The sequence below is a fragment of the Patiria miniata genome, unplaced genomic scaffold (genome assembly GCF_015706575.1).
Source record: "Patiria miniata isolate m_02_andy unplaced genomic scaffold, ASM1570657v1 HiC_scaffold_20, whole genome shotgun sequence".
NCBI classification, from domain to species: Eukaryota; Metazoa; Echinodermata; class Asteroidea; order Valvatida; family Asterinidae; genus Patiria; species Patiria miniata.
In genome coordinates this window covers 34,306,361-34,325,400 of record NW_024037059.1, presented here as the reverse complement: position 1 = coordinate 34,325,400, position 19,040 = coordinate 34,306,361, and the positions used below count along the sequence as shown (strand labels likewise).

Here is a 19,040-nt window from a genome sequence, read left to right as displayed (position 1 = left end):
CAGTGAGTGTCAGTTGCCTGCTTTTGACTGAATTGAACTCGGAGTGCACGGCATGCTTGATGATGTTTGTGACAGGCCTGAGTAAAAGGCACGGCAGGGCAAGTGGATGGAATGTTTGACTGTCTGCGACTGTTCAAACAGTAGGAGAGCTACACGATTTTTGTTCACCAGTGTGATGTTTTCATGGTGATTTGATTGGCCTGTAAAATTAATTACCGGGCGGACCTGGAGCGGAGCTAGCTAGCTAGCGCGTGATGCGTATCTATATCTACGGCTGTTTTATGTTTGTACAATAACTATCAGGATCAGGAAACGTTCACATGCACCTAGCATCCGGATCGTGCATCAGCGCAGCATGATCGATCATCCACAGCGCGGCACCGTCGACACCGTACGTAAACGCTTTGGATCGTGTTGTGGTCTGATCGTCAGTTAGGCCTACTCATAAATTTTTGGAGAAAACATCATTTTAGGTGGGTAGGACTAGGAGAGACTGTGAAGAACAACAGGTAATTGTCCTGCCACGATCTAATGCCGTATGTTTCTCTGAAGGTAGGTAAATTTCCTTGGAAAGTAATTTCAACTTCAAGTTATATGAGCAGACATGGCAGATGATGCGTGCGTGACATCATGGATCATGTGCATGCCATAACCTGCGCTGTGCGTGTTGCCTCGCGGTGCTCGTGTGTGGTGGTGGTGGAGATCGAGAAGGGGGGGGGGGGGGGGGGGGGGGGGGGGGATGGGCCAATACAATTATGTAGTCAGTGGTCACGACTGAACAGAATGAACATGCACAGTACTCAGTAGGCCTAGTTGCATGAGCAAGTAGAACTCTACAATTTACAAATCGCGTTTTTTCGCCCGACAATGTTCAAATGATATGGACGGTGGTGTTCCCTAAACGTGGCACACTTCGACGTTTACCCGACTTTCCTGGTGACAAACCTCAAATTCATGCAGTGAAATACTGGTACTTTGACCTAATTAATGCTTGCGATTTCACCTCTGTGAGCAATTTCGGTTTCATAAAATTTAACCCGAAATTCAAAAACGGTGGCGTCCAGAAATTGGGCACAAATTGGCGGAGTGTTCCCTAATGTGGCGCACTTGAATAAATCTCGGAAATTTCCAAATTGACATTTAAGAATTCCCGTAAAGTTGATAGATTCTGATAAACCATTATTATCCCTACTTACGTACCCAACATGCCCAACCAAAAGTTTGTCAGAATGGTTTTTTCTTATTTTTTTCGGGGCATTTTCAGAGGGTTCACTTTACACTTCAAAATAAAATCGGAAAGCCACGCCAAAATGAATTTTTCATCTAACTTTGTAACGGGTTGATAAACTCGCGATTTATGAACGGGAGTGTTAAGAACTTGATAAAATTTCCCTTTCTGTGAAATTTCAGTTAAAACTTTTGCTCTAGCTAGGCGCCACAGGCGAAAAATCATCTAGAAAGAGCCTAGTGGATATCCTCGACCGAGTCACCATAATTGGCACAGGTAGGGACAAAAGTGTGACATCTGCCATTGTTCCTTAAATTGGTTCTTTTTCCAATGAACATAAATCTGGGGTTCCCCAAGCTAGGCCAATATAATTTTGTTATTGAAGGCAAAAAGCAAACATTACTTGATAGTTTAAGCAGGAACTAATTTGAAAATAAGTTGTGCCATCAATGAAATGAAACATCCGGATGGTTTCGGTTTTGGACCAGTTGCACAGAATATTCCACCACTTAAAAATAACCCTCCATATGGCTTCGTCCTATTATTAAGTTCTGTGTCACGGAAAAATACTTAACTGGTTTAGTACGATTGTTCAGCTACCAACCCTGTTTTCTAGTAAATTTTCACATGAAATTTGTAGTACATGTACTGCCATCTTTGGGGAAAGTGGTCATAGTATTCACACAGTTGTTCGTTGCCATGCTGAAGGTAGTGGATTTTCACATCAATTTTTTAGTACCACCGTCATTGGGAGAAGTGGTCATGGCAAGCTTGAGTTATTGACACAGTCGCTCGTTGTCATGCCAATGGCAACCTACAACCAATTCCATGTTTACATTGCTTGCCAGGTCCAATGGATGCGTAAACATGGATGAGAAATAAGAGATGGTTCACCATGGCAACTGTTTCCGCTTGTGATTGATGGGGCAACTTTTAGCTCTAAATTTAGGCCATTTGAAATAAATAGGTGTGTTCAGTTTAGGGTCTGATAAACTATTGCCCAGATGGTCTTGTTGAAAAAGAAATATTTTTGGGAATGTTGGGGCAGATACCCTGCTTTACCCACAGTTCCATGATACATCATTTATTTTAAATTAATATTTTAAGATTTAGATTTTGCCAAACAGGGGCGTGTTCTTGCCACCATACTACAAGAAACAATTTTATGACGTCAAAGTAATATCCTACAAGATGTCCGCACAGGCACAAGAAAACAAAGGGGGGAGAGGGACACCACTTTTTAAATTGGGAGGGATATCATATGTCGTTTGTCCCCCACCTTTTTTTGTCCGCCAATTAAAAATTGTAGCCTACACAATGATTCTATAGCTTAAAATACCTGATTCAATGACTCCAAACTTGAAAATTATGTTTCAAAGATGATCTTTTGCTCAAAAATGTGGTTAAAGTGGTCAGAAATTGCCTCAGATCGCGCCACAAAGCAAAGAATCCAAAAATGACCCCACGTTGTTAGGGCTTCGCGCTTGCATGATTACTGCTGATCAAGGTATGTCCCCCCCCCCCCCACTTTTGAGAAGCGATTGATGCCATGCATATATTCATGAGTTAATTGTGTCTTTTCTCATTTGACCTTTAACCCCTACAGAAAGCATGAAGGGTCAGATCTTAGTGTTCTCCATTGTCGGCTGTCCGCATTGCATGAAGGCCAAGTACACACTCAGTGAGCTGAATCTTCAATATGATGACATCAGCGTCGACAAGTACAACATATCGGTGCGCAAGAGTCTCGTAGAACGCACCGGAAAGCGAACCGTGCCGCAGATTTTCTTCAATTCCCACTACATTGGAGGGAATGATGATCTACAAGAATTGGTGAGACGAAAAATATATTTGTGTTGACTTTTTGTGTTGTTTTTGGTGAAAATCTGCAAAACATTGTGTGATATAAGTTTATTGTCTTATAATACAAGCTTAAATTGCATTAATTTAACCCTAACCTTCCCAAATCCATCAAAATCCATTCCCCCATTTTGGTAGGCAAGCCATGAGTACCAAGTCCATCAAAATCCACCTACATGTATAGTGGTGGTCGTCGCGTGGTGGATTTCAGCGGATTTGGTCCTAAAGCATTCTGTGAGGCAGGGTCAGTGATGGATTTTGGCGGACTTGGTCCAGTACTTACTGAAAGACACTGGGGAATTATGGTATTACAATCCTCTGCTGCTGTGTAAGATCTTCACAAAATGACTCTAAGGGGACTGGAACCCACCTATCAATTGAATGAAATTTTGTGTGGTCTGGGACCAGCTTTATTAGGCTTACCTTGTTTTTTTTTGGGGGGGGTGTTGTGCCTTTTGTTCGACAAAACTGACAAAAAAATGTTTATAGTAGAATCCGGCTACCGGAATCGGAACCTTTTACTGCGGTGGTGTCACGCTCACGCGAATGCTGCACACGTTCATAAAGACGAGGCGTACGCGCATTTTGGTATCCCTTTTGGTCCAAGGAGCCCAGAGTGCATATGTACTAGTGAGCGCGACTTGCGCGAGCCTGGTGCCGGATTTAGTTCCGACAAATATGGTGAACAGTTGAAATACATCCAGTGTCCCAGTTTTGAGGATTGTTATACCACGCCTGTAACTGCATACGTTGATTTTTGCACAATTCCCAACAATGCATTGTTTCTTCGTTTCAAGGTTCAAGACAAGGAGCGGTTACAGAGAATGATTCAAGACGTTGAGGACAATGAACCACCAGCAGATGCCCCCCAAGTCCCGGACCCTAGCCTTAAAATCGCCTCCAACGCAGGTATGCTGCTCCCTTGGATATTGAGGAGCAGGATTAGCTGAGATTGGTACTGAATCTCCATTCGGAACCAGCCTATCCCACAAGAATGGAATTGTTGTCGGTCCACAAATTTCTATTCATAAATACCTCAGACAGTTTAGCTATTCCTATTGGTCGAGAGCCCGTCACGTGGCCGGTCTTAAACGGATGATGAAGACATGGCTAGCTGGTCTTAAACACTTTTCCAGTGTCACAATAAAATGTGGACTCCTAAAAATCCAGTGCCTCTTACCGTTTCATTGGTTGAACGTTCACAATCCTCACGTAGGCATGCGCAACACTACCAGCGAGTCAGAATTTTATAGTTTTAAATTCAAAACACAGCGCCCCAGGTGCCTTCTGCGCGACATTGCGCAGAACATGCTAAGCGCGCGTCAATCTCCATAAAAGGGTCGTTTACATCTTACTCGCCAACTGAACACTCCATTATTTTGCGAGAGGGATGTTTCAAAAAGCATGAAGTGAACTTGTTGAACAAAATCGGGATTTTTGAATGAATTATTTGATTTTTTTTGCCGAAAAGTAATTTATGAATGGGAATAAATGTGTGCTCGGTCGGTATTTATCACTCTGTTTAAGACCGCTTATTAAAGAGAATGATAAAAACCTCCGGAGCACACATTTATTCCCTTAGTAATAATTCAATAACTAAACATGGGCCGATTTTTATTTTTGGTTGATGTCTCATTCCAAAGTGAATAACTTTTGTATTGCAAGAACAATAGCAATTTAGAAAGGGAATCTGTATTTTTTTTTGCAGTGCGACTGGGTTGTGGGTAGGGATGAATAATTCAGTGACATGTGATCAATGACCCACCAATCACATGAAGGGGATTTATTCAGGCGTTGTATAAAACTAAATAACCATTGATCAGTGGATTATTAATCACTTAATAATAATAATTACCGGGATATAATTTATACATTTATATTGTGTAAATACTATATGAATATGATCAAATACCATCACAATCATTATCCCTGATCATCAGGAATGAGACCATTTTTCTGCAGCAGCTCGAGATCAGCGCAACCTGGTCTCTACCTTCACAGGTACCCATTTATACTCGTGGGTGGAGAGAGGCAATCGTAGTAAAGTGCCTTGCCTAAGAGCACAAGCACCATGTTCCCCATCAGGGTTCGAACCCACGCGCAAACACCGTAACCATTGGGCCACAGCACCCCACTTAAAGCCAGAGTCCATCATTTGCAGCTATCCAAAAAATAACTGGCGTAATTAGTGTTGAAAAACATACTTGGTTGAAAGATAGTAAGGGGACTAAACTCCCTGTGAAATTACTCCTTCTGGTAAGCTGTCATTTTGAAGAAATCAACAAAAGAAGGCCTTTCCAACGGTGCTTCTTAAGAAGCACCGTAGGAAATTTAAATGAGTTGTTCGTTTTGTTATTCGGCGAAGCGCGCGCAAGCATTGACACGACGCACATGCGCTGGCGGTTGCTATTATTCGTCGGATCAGTGCGCGACATCGCTTAGCTGCAATCGGCTCAGTGAAAACGTGTCTCGGACACTAAATTCAGGCCCACTTCAAAACATGATTCAGCAAATTTGATTTGAAATCAAGATCCTATAATGCTGTTTTTCTCGAAATATACAGCTGAAGCTGAGCTGAAACTTCATCAGGTTAGTTGTTCAGTACCCGTCTTTAGATTTTGAGCACTTTTGTTGCTACAAACGAACAAAATGCACAAATTACAAATGATGGACTATACCTTTAACGGAATAGCAGGAAACACAAAGCCTTCTGGGGTAATTTGTAATTAAACGTAATCGGAGTCTTTCATGTCTTTGGGAATCCATTTTAATCTGAATCACTCAGTCTGTTTGTTGAACTTTGATTTTTTTCCTTTTTCTGTTAGGTGATGAATTCAACTTTACCTGTGAGTTGGACGACTGTGCCTTACTCGTCAAAGATCTGAAGGAAAGCGGACTGATTTCCGATAATCGCAAAGGGCTGAAAGTTTACAAAGACTCCTTCGTTGGCCGTGAATTCGTTGACTGGATTGTGAATACCAAAGGCGTTGGTTAGTGTCAATAGCGTACATCATTAAGGACAACAAATTTGTTGGTAATATTTTTTTTTAGTGGTGCCACAAAAGTTTGGCTCAGGGCCATGTTGCCGCTCAACATGGGCAGATAACCAGTCAACATTAACATTACACATTGCATGGCAACTTGGCTGGTATCCCGCTTATGCAAAATAAAGGGGAAATACAACATTTGCTAACATCAAAAAATAAAAGTACCAAGTTTTTACGAAATACCTTACTAGGATGTTTGTAAATGACAGACTAAAGCATCCTGTTAAATAACGGCACCAGGTGTGAAGTCACTTTCAAAAAAATGTTATGTTTGTATACATTTCCAACGGTGGTCGGCCGACCACCGTTGGAAGACCTAACTATTTTTCAACTTCTGCTCCAAATTTACCTTTTTTTTTCAGTCTAAATTTTGTCTGCTAATGGTTACATGTTCATGAATGGCTGCAGGCTAGCTAGACTTGTTCCCTTACATGACAATTTTCCGGCATCTGTAAATTAATCCATTTCATCTTTAGTAAAGTCAGGGAACCAGACTACTTGAACATTTTTGTTTTTCGTGTTTTTTCCAGCATTTTCGAACACAAAACTTCAAACATGTCAGTGTAACAATATTTGATCTTTTATACTAACCCCTCCAATAGTTCATTTCTGAAAATTACAGCAAAAGCCAATGATGTACATTCCCTTTAAATTTCTGCTGTTCATAATCAGCACGAACGCACATGCAAATGTGAACAGGCATTGCAGTCACTGTGTGGACCTATGAACAAAAGAGGTCCACATAGTGCAGGTAGGGAACACGTCCTGTGGACTTTTTTTTGCCAGAGCTTATTGTTTTATTGTCTTATTTTCTTAAGAGCGAGAGAGGGCGGTAGAGATTGGCCAAGCGTTGATCGAGCAGCGTTTTGGCCACAACGCGAAGAATTCCCACGACCAGGTGTTTGAGGACAGTGATAAAGTCTACCGTTTGATAGAAAACGACACGGCGACGGCCCTGAACCAGGGTATGAGCTCCCTGTGTGAACCTCGACCCGGTTAGATACTAATCCTTTTTGTATACATGCATGTGTATTTGTTGTCAATAACAATTGATAATTTTAAGAGTGAAGACGATTATTTTTAAATCCATGCTGTATTCTACATTGTACATGGACATGTACTCATCCCCTGTCCCTCAGCGGATAAGTGAACTTCTACTAAAGAGAAAAAAAAAGGAAAAAAGAGACTCCCCTGTTCCAAAATACTTGTTTTATTGTGTCTCGGATGTTGTAATTTCACTGGTCTAACACAAAAATCATCACAAGAACAGATGTGCCGTGAAAGATTGTTTGATTGTTAGGCCAAACAAAATGAATGGTGTGTTTACAGTAATGGCCTGAATAAAATACTGGTAGGTAGGTAGGGAAATATTTTATTTTGTCGGTTTTTTTTTCATCCCAGTTCATGCATTTGCGTGTTCTTTTGCAATGTTTGAGACTCATTAACCATGTACGTGTACTAATTTTTTTGCAAAATGGCAATAACAAGATTGAGGTCGGTAATTTTGCCTCAAAAATTCCAGGTAGGTCGGGTTACTGTAAAAACACAATATATTTTGTTTGGCCTTATCAATACGTGCACCACACAGCGGCATTACAAGGGTTAAACTACTAGGGGGGGGGGGGGCACCTGGGTGTAGGGCTGTCCCGAATATACCGGATATTCAAATATTCGAATAGCTTTTTGCCGGTCTGAATATTCAAAAAGACAAAAACTATCCACGTGCACACACGCTGTTTAATCCTACAGTTGCATTTTTTATTGTCAGATGCTACTTTTTTGTTGACGCCTATAAATTGGTCCCATTGTTTTAGCTGGGTAAAGTCCACTGACGGTTATACTTTACTTACTATAAAACACTCCACTGGGGGCCAATAATATCCATCACCTTGTGCAAACTTTAAACGGCACGCTTTGTATGCAACGTTTGACCAGCGAGGAAGGCAGCTGCAGCTGGTATGTGTAAAATTTGATCGGCGAGTTCGGAATATTCGAATATTCGGTCAAGTGCAGTTTCAAATAATCGAATACTAAATTATTCGAAAAAGGACAGCCCTACCTGGGTGTGTACCAATTTTGCAAGGGGGGGGGGCAACTGACTCGATTAGTTTGTGTCGAGATGCCGCTTGTTCCACGAGAATCACACAATTGTTCAGTTTTGTGACCCGACCGTTAGTTTTCTGCTAGCAAATTGCACGTCCACCTGAGGCTGCCCTCAAGCCTCAGATATACACCCAAATTGGTCTAGGACTAGCTTGTAAACTCTGTTATTCTGTAATATTCAGACAGAACCCATGTATTCTGTCACAGACAGAATTGCCGGAAGGGGATTCGAACCAGGTCATCTGCAAATGAAACTTTTTTGGTAGTCACAATTTGACCCCTCATTTTCCCTTTCAGCTTCTGAACTTGGTGAAGAGTTGCGGAAATTGATTCTCGATATCTACAGTCAACACCTAACCAGCGATGGCAAGGTACATATATGTATAGAAAACTCTGTAATTTGCTAGTACCGTAGTTTTAGGGGGCCTAAGTTTCTTAAATCTTTGGAAGTTGAATAACTATATTTATAAGTGCTGAGTGAGATCCATTTAAAGGGAATATACAACATTTGCTTTTGCTGTGATTTTCAGAAATGAATGGATTTGGGGGTTAGTATTTTATAGCAAATATTGTTACACTGACCTGTTTAAAGTTTTGTGTTCATAGCTGCTGGAAACACTTAAAACAAAATGCTGTTCTTGTAGTCTGGTTCCCTTACCCTACTTCAGACGTAACGGAGCAATTTATAGACATTGGGGAGTTGTCAGGTCAGGGAACCAGGCTAGCAACTGTTCACGGATGTGTTACTGATTGCAAACAAAATGTACACTAACTAAATTTGGTAAATTGGGGCCGACCAGCGTTAGAAATTGATATAAAAATTCCACTTTTTTGAAAATGCAAGCACACCAGCTGCCATGATTTCACATGCTTGAAACTATTATTTACTGACAGTCAAGTAAGGCACTTCATGATAATGTGGTAGTTTTTTTATGTTTGCAAATGTTGTATATTACCTTTGATGAATAAGGACCTTTCTCTGAAAATGGGAATGTAAGTTTTTAGATGCAGTCGAGTGCTTGTCAAAAATGAAATTACAAGATGTGCGTTGGTGAAGAACAACGCCCTATTAACGTAAAAACTTTCTGAAATTAATTTTTTTTTTTTTTTCGTTTGTGTTTTGAGGGTGTGGATTACCACGGAATGAAAGACAGTCCCAAATTCCAGCAGTATGTCAAACACACAGCCGAGTTGATCCGCGTCGACATCGCCGCGGCAACCCGTGAAGAGAAACTCGCATTTTTCATCAACGTGTACAACGCGCTGGTGATCCACGCTAATGTGCAGGAAGGCCCACCCACGAACATTTGGCAGAGATACAAGGTGACAATCAGAAGATATCTTTCTTATTTTGATATGAGTGTATTTTTTTTTAATTTAATATAAGGTTGAATTAAGAAATACTGGAGTACGATTTGAACCTACAAGTCACAAATATCGTACCAGTCTTACCAACTGAGTTATCCAGCCACATATGTCTCAAAAGAATCAGGTGCTAGTCGAAAGCTGTAAACAATCTATTGTATTTTTAACACGATGTTTACATCTCTGGTAAATAAATGGGAGGTTTGCTGTAACACCATGTGAATGATATCTCTTTGTGAGTTGTGTGGTTCTGAGAAGAACCAGTTGGTTTAACTCGACATTTTGAACAGTATGCTCTGTTCGTCATTAATACTGGCGTCTTATACATATATAGCATACATATCTACCAATAATTAGGTACTCAAGGCGCTGGAAATTATGTATATTATTAAAGAAATATAAATAAAGTTTATGAGAAATATGAGACCCATTATGTAGCAACTTTAGAAGGGTTTACAAGGTGCTGCGGTGCATATTGCAGCCACTGCCAGAAACACCGAGGCAAACCCCTTCTCTTAGCGATAAGTGTTCCTGGGTTCTTTAACGTGCATTACACAACACACGGGACCTACGGCATTACGTCCCATCCTAGGGACGAAGCAATAATGGTAAAGTGCCTTGCTCAAGAGCACAAGCACCATGTTCTTACAGTCAGGATTCGAACCCACATACCACGGCACATGAGTCGAATACTGTAACCATTGGACCACAGCACCCCACGTCATCAGGAGACTGCCAGACTCTTACACTCTAAGTTGGCAGTTCGCCATTGCTCAAGGAGCACCATTCAATTGCATCCGCCATTTAATTTTTTCAGTTCTTCAACCGGACGTGCTACATCATCGGGGGCCACATTTACTCCCTCCAAGACATCGAGAACGGCGTGCTACGGAGCAACAGGAAAGGCATCGGTCAGTTTAGCCGTCCCTTCTCCAAGAACGACCCCCGACTGAACATTGCACTGGAGACCCCAGAGCCACTGGTTCATTTTGCCCTGGTGTGCGGGGCCAAGAGCTGCCCGCCGATCAAAACCTACAGCGCTAAGGTAACATTTCTTTCAAACTCTACACTAGAAACATTCACATAACGCAAATTTTACTGTTAAAGGGAATATACAACATTTGCAAACATCGAAAAATAAAACTATCAAGTTTTTACGAAATACCTTGCTTGGATGTTGGTAAATGACAGTCAAAAGCATCCTGTAAAATTATGGCTCCTGGTGTGAAGTCATTTTCAAGAAATTGGCATTTTTGTATACATTTCCAACAGTGGTCAGCCGATCACCGTTGGAAAAACCTAACTATTTTTCAACTTCTGCTTCAAATTTACCATTTTTTCAGTCCAAATTTTGTTTGCTATTGGTAACATGTGCATGAACGGGTGCAGGCCAGCTAGACTTGCTCCCTTACCTTACAATTTTCCAGCATGTATAAATTGATCCATTTTATCCTTAGTGGAGTCGGGGAACCAGACTACTTGAACATTTTCGTTTTTCTTGGTTTTTTCAGCATTTTCGAACACAAAACTTCAAACATGTCAGTGTAACAATATTTGACCTATTATACTAACCCCTCAAGTAGTTCATTTCTTTAAATTACAGCAAAAGCTAATGATGTACATTCCCTTTAACGGTGCATAATGACTTCAAAATTTACATCACATGCTATCTAAATAAAAATAAAGAAATATATTGTAACGCTTAGGCCAAAAGAAAAAATACTGCTTCCGATTACGTGGCATTTAAAAATAGTTAGGGGAATATTTGTTTTGGGCAATATATTTTGTGTACGATCATATGGAGGTGTCTGCGTGTAGTCAAGGGTTAAAGGTAGTAATGGGCCTTATGCACGAGTTGGCCATTTTTGTCGAGTTCCCTGAATGTAATTCATCTATTGTTAACTGTTGAACGGGATAGCGCCAGCCTATTTATGCAGCCTTATTTTACTGTCATTTTTTTTTTAAATCTGGCGTAAAACATTAGGCAATGCTTAATTACAAACTTAAAATTATTCATTGAAGCAGACTGGAATTAATTATTAATTTACTTGCTTTCATTTCTCTTCGCAAGTTCCAAAAATAAAGATTTTACCTCACTTCAATTCAATATGGCCGACACATGCATAAGGCGCATTGATGATTTTCGGGGTTTTTTTTTTCATTTTTCCCAAAAACAATAGGGTAGGGACTGTCAAAATAGGGTAGGTAGGGTAACCAGAAGCAGAACTATTATTTTTGATTGGCGTTATTGTAGTGCTTTTCGTTGTATCAACAATCTCAAAGTGCTTAACAAATCAGCGCACATTCAGTCCTCTACCCTCGCAGGCACCCATTCATACCGGTACTCCTGGGTAGAGAGAAGCAATTGTAGTTAAGTGTCTTGCCCAAGAGCACAAACACCATGTTCCTGGCAGGGTTCGAACCCACCCACCATCTTTCATGAATCAAACACCGTAACCTCTGGACCATGGCATATTTAAGATGAATATGTCTGTACTATAATAATATAGATACAACATGGATTACGGTAGAATCCAAGCAAAAAGTTTTGCCAAGATTATTTTGTACACCCATCATAGAGAAAATGACGTAAGGGTTAAGGTTAGGGTTCCGAGGAATTGTTGAGGAAGTAGTTGAGGAAGTAGTTAATAAATTACTGGCTTGAAGAGTTGACAGATTCTGACTTCCACCACCCACTATGTTGTATCAGGAGGTAGGCAAATCAGCCAAATGCCATAGGGCCTTACTTCATGGAGCTAATGAGCAGCACATTTTGCTAAGTACTTTCATCAGATCAGCACCCGATTTCATGAAACTCATCGTAACTTACAATGCATCGCAGCGCTGTGACGCATCCTCAGATGCGTCACAGCTGTGATACGTCCTGCAATTCATATCAGAAAAAGGTGTTGTAGGTGCAATGCATCAGAGGTGTATTTTATTGCACGCTGACTGTTATATGTATGTATTTACCATACAGTAAATAGTCGTCTTATACGCATGATGCAGTTTTAAAGGTGAACAAGCTCGCGGTGGACTGTATAGCTACTTTAACCCTAACTCCCTAGGCCTTTTTGCTAGGATGTAGCCTCAATCCTGCCAAATCCTCCAATTGGCCTCATGGGAAAATAGCATACAGCCTCAATCCTGCAAATTCCTCCATTATTTCTTGAATATGGTCCGTGGAGAGGTGACCACTGCCTGAATCCTGCAAAATCCTCCGGCTATGACTGTCAATAGGCTGAGGCAGAGGCAGTGACATCCTGGAGCAGTGCGGAGGATGTCAAGTATAATCAAGGACTAAATTTATGCTAGGTTGAGCATAAACACAAGATCCAGCCCAAGACCTTGACACAGTGCGTACTCCGAAATCAGCAACGCACTTTGGCCATGTAACCTCAATCCTGCAAATTCCTCCAATTTGCAAAAAGGATTTTGGAGGATTTGGGATGGTTAGGGTTAAAATTCCAACTGCAATATGCCAGGCTAAGTAATATGAACTTCACACACATTGTCTTGGTATTATAGTCTCATTTATATAATTCTCATGGCAAAAACTGGCTGAGAAAAGGACACTTCTTACTTTGCGATGACCACTGGACATGTAACTTGCGATGTGTTTTAAGCCGTTGTCAAGGAAGTTACGACGCGTTCAACTCATAGTTAGTTTTGTGAAATGGATCATACCACGCGTTGTAATTTTTGTGTGTTATACACTTCAAGTTGTGATGTGTCACTGCGCTTCGTAAAACCGGGTGCAGACAGACCAGCAAATCACATGGGAACCGGTCTGAAGCAGTAAACAAAACATGATATTTTTGTATGTAACCAGTTTTTTGGCTACGCAGATACTTCCTGCTCTATGCATAGCCCTGTTATTTCACTACTCAAACCAAGTTGTACGTGTCGTAGAATGGACTCAGGGCAGTCAGTTTGTGACCACTTTTGTAAGCCCCAATGGGAGGGGTCACACAGCGTGCGAGTGATTATCCTCGCCCGATGGCGCAACTGATCTTATTCTGATGTGCACAATCCCGTGGCATCTTCGTTTGAGCATCAGTTACAGTTGGCAGTGTGTTTAAATGTCCCCTCCAGTGGTTTCCCCCAACACTCCCTTTGTAACTATTGAGGGGTTCATATTGAGTCCATATTGTCATCTATCTTGTCAGGGTATCTATGACGAGTTGAAGCTAGCGGCCCAGGCCTTCCTGGAAAGCTCCGACGGCTGCATGGTCCTGCCTGACAAGAATGAAATCCGACTCAGCAAAATTCTACAGTGGTACAAGGTCGACTTCGGAGGAACTGATGCTAAGGTAATTATATTTGTTGGACCCAGAGAGCCAGCGTATAGTCCATTTACCTGACTGACTGACTGACTGACTCCCCGAAGTAGACTAGGGCTGTGTCTGAATCACAAGTCTATGGAAAGTGGTTGCAGCCGCTAGCCAGTGGCTTCCATACATAGGTGTGCGTGTTATTTCTGGCCATAGCCAAGTGATCATGACATGGACTTGTTACCTATCTCGTTGAGTGACTGTCACTTGTGAATTAGACTGGTAACCTCTCTCATTGAGTGACTGTCACTTGTGATTTAAACTGGTTACCTATCTCACTTATTGATTGTCGCTTGTGAATTAGACTGGTTACCTGTCTCGCTGCCTTACTCACCTGTGAATTAAACTGGTTACCTATCTCACTCATTGACTGTCACTTTTGGATTAGACTGGTAACCTATCTCACTGACTGAATATCACTTGTGAATTAGACTGGTAACCTTTCTCACTGACTGACTATCACTTGTGAATTAGACTGGTAACCTTTCTCGTTGAGTGACTGTCACTTGTGAATTGGTCTGGTTACCTGACTGACTGTCACTTGTGAATTAGTCTGGTAACCTGTCTCGCTGAGTGACTGTTACTTGTGTGAATTAGTCTGGTTACCTATCTCACTGAGTGACTGTCACTTGTGAATTAGTCTGGTTACCTATCTTGCTGAGTGACTGTCACTTATGAATTAGTCTGGTTGTTTTATAAATGGGAATGGTCCTTGTTTTTCTTTTGACAAGAATCACTTAAATGGTGGTTGTAACTTTGTCAAAGGTCAGTAACCTGAACTCCATTTTTTTTTGCCAGGAAACTAAATCCTCCAAGATCTTTCAATATTCTCCAATGCTGAGGAAAAGGCACATTGTTGGTACTTTAATTGTCAAGGGGCATTAAGCCCCATTTATCGTACAGTGGTTTGTTTGTTCCGTTCTCAATCCTGCAAAATCCTTCAAAACCTCCTGGTAGAGTTTGTAAGATCTCGGACAGTAAGTGATAAGTTACCGTTTGGAGAATTTAAGCTGGAATATAGCGGTGCCGTTTTTGTGTGCCATTGTAAGTTTTGCAGAATCTGTGATTTTACCAGAAATTCTTTTTAAAAAAATGCCCGCAACACTTGTTTCCTGAATATCCAATCTTTGTTTCCACTATCTTCAGGTTGTACACTGGGTTCATGACCACTTGGCATTTAGCCAAAAGAAGACGGCCTTGGGAAAACTGTTGGCAAGCGGGAACTTCAAAACCTCCTACCTCACGTACAACTGGTCGCTTAACGCAAAACATTAAAGTAAAATAAAAACCTAATGTAGATGTTAGGATATCTTTCTTATTATTTTTGCACAGCAGTGTCGCAACTTTGTTAGTCTTGGTCCAAACTAACTTTGGACTTTTATTTCCCTTCATAAATCCAAACTAGGCAACATAGCCTGCAAGCCATGGCAGTTGGGGGGGGGGGGGTTGCTTGTCGGTCCCTGATAAGCACAGTATAGCTGCCGTAGCGACAGAGGGCGTTATTAACAAGATGAATCAAATCCAGTCTCGGGAATTTTGGCAATGCTACCCAGAAAATTCAGAGTACACCTCATGTGCGTGCATTAGCTTGAATACAGCGCATATGAGGCATGCTCGGAATTTTCGGGTTAGCGCTGCCAATATTCCCAATACTAGATTTTGATTCATCATGAATATGGACCAGCTATATTAGGCGAATAAAACCAAGATTCAGTCTTGGAGCAAGACTACAAGTTCAAGTAGGATTGTCCTTGCTATTATCTTTAATATTATTATATTTTTGTAACCTTGGCTTTTTCATATCATAAGGTTAATATATTTTACTGGCTCTGAAATGAACACAAATAACGAGTCAACGTCTGCATTTCTTGAAAACTGGTTTAACCAGGCGAGGGCCAAAATCTGCTCAAGTTGAAGCCTGAGACCTAGACAAAGTCAGGATTTCAAAAACCCTCATTAAAATATCTGATGTGTAATTATTTGTCTGTTGGGTATATCAGTGTTACATGTATGTAGTTATTAGAAAATTATTGTTAAGTTTATAATATATGGAAAGTAACTGTTTTAGAAAATAGAGACACGTTTCTAAATTTGTAACCAAATTTAAAATTATATGAAAAAAATAATATTTGCTATTTAAAAGTAGAAGAGGGAAATGGAGTGTTGTACATGTACATGGTTTTTGTACAAAACAGACTGGAAATTTGAATATCATGCATTATTAACTCCATACCTCATACATTCCTGTGCAATTCCATTACATGGATAAACTACAAAGGAGCTATATTGTACCAGAGAATTATACGCCTTATGTACTATTTATATCTTTAATTTAGGAACACTTTTTCTGTCAATCTTCCATGCTCTCTTTACCTGACCTGTTGAGGGCGCCATACAACTGGTTCCCTGCATTGGCTCGGGTATTTACTTTGTTTATGGAAACCGGGGAATGTTAGCGAGGGCTGTAATATTATTGGGGTAGAAAATAGTTTCCTTATTTAGAAATTTTAAGCAATGTACATGATTTCATGACATGATTTCATGATTTTCAGAAAATTGAATCTGCGAGTAAAAGGGAATACACAACATTTGTTTTTGCTGTAATTTTGGATTTGGGGGGTTACTATTTTATAGCAAATATTGTTACACTTGCTTGTTTGAAGTTTTGTGTTTGTAGATGCTGGAAAAACCACCAAAAAACAATCATGTTCCTGTGGTCTGGTTCCCTGACCCCCTACTGAAGATGAAACGGAACAATTTATAGATGTCAGGGAATTGTAAAGTCAGGGAAACAGTCCAGCTGGCTTGTACCCATTCATAGGTGTGTAATTGATTGCAAACAAAATGCGGACCAACTAAATGTGTAAATTGGGGGCAGTATTTGAAGAAAAAAAAGCCAGTTTATTCCCAACGCTGGTCGACAGACCAGTGTTGGAAATTGATACAAAAATACCACTTTTCTTGAAAATGACAGCACACCAGGTGCCATGATTTTACAGGATACTTTAGACTGTCATTCACATAACAGTCCCGTAAGGTATTTCATCATAATAATTTGGTAGTTTTGGTTTTTGAAGAGAGCAGTTATGTTGTATATTCCCTTTAAAGGGAGTATGATCAAATTATTACGAAATACCTTACTGGATTGTTAGGGAGTGACAGTTTAAAGCATCCTCCTGGTGTGCTGAGAAAAATTGTATTTTTCCAACGCTGGTCTGCCGAGCAGCGTTGCAGAAAACTGTCTTTTTTTTAAAACTGCTCCTAGTTTTTTTATATTAGGTATTCCGCATTTTCTTTGCAATTGATTACACACCAGTGAAGGGGTACAAAACCAGCTAGGCTGATTCTCTGCAATTCCTCAAAGTCTATAAAATGGTTTCATGTTAAGTGGGGTCAGGGAACCAGTCGACAAGAACATGATTGATTTTCTTGGGTTTTTTTCCCAGCATCTACAAGCCCGAAAGGTGAAACAAGTCAGTTGAACAATATTTGCTATAACATACTAATCCTCCGAATCCAGTATTTCTGAAAATTGCAGCAAAAGCAAATGTTGTACATTCCCTTTAAGCAAAATCGTTGAAAGCCTTATTTTCACAGTTTTTGAATAAAACAAGACAGCTGTTAATTCTTAAAAAAAAAGAAACATTTGAATATCCTTGTCTAAAATATTTGTTTTGCAAACTTAAAAACTAAATTGACCGTTATAAAGCCATGCTTCTGAAAATAAAAAAAATATGCTACATTGTCCATGTCTACAAATTGTAAACAGCGCCCCCAGTGTTCAATTTTGTAATAAATTCACGAGTACGCAATTCTTTTTCTTCTTTGAATGCCGGACTAAATTATTTTCATTGATGGGTAGGGGTGGGTAGAGGGTTTACCCCCATCCCACCCCTTGTGCCGCAGAAAAAGAAAAACAATGCATAATTGCACATGCCTGTAACCCAACCCCCCCCCCCTCCTTTTTTATTTGAGCCAAACCTGGACCTGGAATTAGTTCTTCAAAAAAATATTATCGAATCGTATTTCCATCTTTTTCAGATTGGTGTTGGATTTGATTCGTGCTAATTTTCGACTTTCGGCCCGAACAAATTGTTTGAAGTACCATAGTGAATGACGCATCGAACAAAAAAAAATGGCTCATGTTTTTAATTACTGAATAATGACTTTTCACTCAATTTTGGATTTGCAGCCGTTTTTGTTTTGTGCGTTGGTAATTGTCTGAACTTCTGAAGAGCAGAATCAACCAAGAATAAAACCCCTTTTTCTGAGGTTCGCATCCAAGGGCGGATCCAGAACACAATTTTGGGGGGGGCCAAAAAAAGATTTGGTTCCCCCAAAAAAGTGGGTCCAAAAAATTACGGCGTGGGGTTCGGGGCCCGCTTAAGGGCCCCGAAAAATTTTTGGATTCTAGATGCTCTGTGGTGTGATCTGAGGCGATTTCTGACCACTTTAACCAATGTTTTTTTTGAGGAAAAGATGGTGGTGTACTCATTGCCTGCCTTTATTGCGATGTCAAAAAGTGGGTCAAAAAAATTACGGCGTGGGGTTCGGGGCCCGCTTAAGGGCCCCGAAAATTTTTTGGATTCTAGATGCTCTGTGGTGCGATCTGAGGCAATTTCTGACCACTTTAACCAATGTTTTTTTTTTGAGGAAAAGATGGTGGTGTACTCATTGCCTGCCGTTATTGCGATGTCACATAAAAAAAAAAAAAATTGATTTCGTTTTGGGGGGGGCCATGGCCCCCTTTGGCCCCCCCCTGGATCCGCCCTTGTTCGCATCGTCCAAAAGAGAAAAAAGTATCCCCCCCCCCCGAAAACCCAGTCGGACAGGGACAGACTGAGCAAGTCTAATTCTATTACACGGACAATGTGTACGGATGTTGATCTCCGGCTTCGCGCGTAGTTCTGTTTCCTTGAACCGTACCGCGGCATCATGCATTACGGGCAAAAAGTTTGTCGACCCTATTATACGGGTCGCGCTGAGAAGTGACGAATCAGCAACCCCGTTACATAGACCCTGGAATGACGTCGCAGTTATTATCCAATCGGAACACGTTTCGACCGTTTATATGCAAATAGGCCTATTTTTGATCGCCGGCCG

At 40.7% G+C, this 19,040-nt stretch overlaps 1 protein-coding gene across 3 annotated transcripts; it reads left to right on the top strand.

Annotated features, from left to right (window-relative positions):
- Positions 1-317: 317 nt before the first annotated feature.
- LOC119728784 lies at positions 318-15,443 on the top strand. Of its 3 annotated transcripts, XM_038201177.1 has the most exons (11): positions 319-552; positions 1,411-1,504; positions 2,835-3,061; positions 3,886-3,997; positions 5,914-6,078; positions 6,954-7,130; positions 8,536-8,609; positions 9,364-9,561; positions 10,421-10,648; positions 13,773-13,916; positions 15,084-15,443. In XM_038201177.1, exons 3-11 carry the CDS (start codon positions 2,840-2,842, stop codon positions 15,210-15,212), a joined length of 1,449 nt encoding a protein of 482 aa, XP_038057105.1. In that variant the 5' UTR covers positions 319-552; positions 1,411-1,504; positions 2,835-2,839; the 3' UTR covers positions 15,213-15,443. The 3 variants fall into 3 exon arrangements, with proteins under 3 accessions (XP_038057106.1, XP_038057105.1, XP_038057104.1); XM_038201178.1 differs by lacking the exon at positions 1,411-1,504 and having other exon boundaries at positions 318-552; positions 6,954-7,100; XM_038201176.1 differs by lacking the exon at positions 1,411-1,504 and having other exon boundaries at positions 320-552.
- Positions 15,444-19,040: the final 3,597 nt, after the last annotated feature.

What these genes read in the sequence shown, in the direction of transcription:
- LOC119728784 (XM_038201177.1), top strand. Translation starts at nt 2,840, where the DNA reads ATGAAGGGTCAGATCTTAGTGTTCTCCATTGTCGGCTGTCCGCATTGC. An exon ending in TAAAATCGCCTCCAACGCAG is followed by an intron (nt 3,998 to 5,913) that starts GTATGCTGCTCC and finishes TTTTTCTGTTAG; the next exon opens with GTGATGAATTCAACTTTACC. An exon ending in ACCTAACCAGCGATGGCAAG is followed by an intron (nt 8,610 to 9,363) that starts GTACATATATGT and finishes TTGTGTTTTGAG; the next exon opens with GGTGTGGATTACCACGGAAT.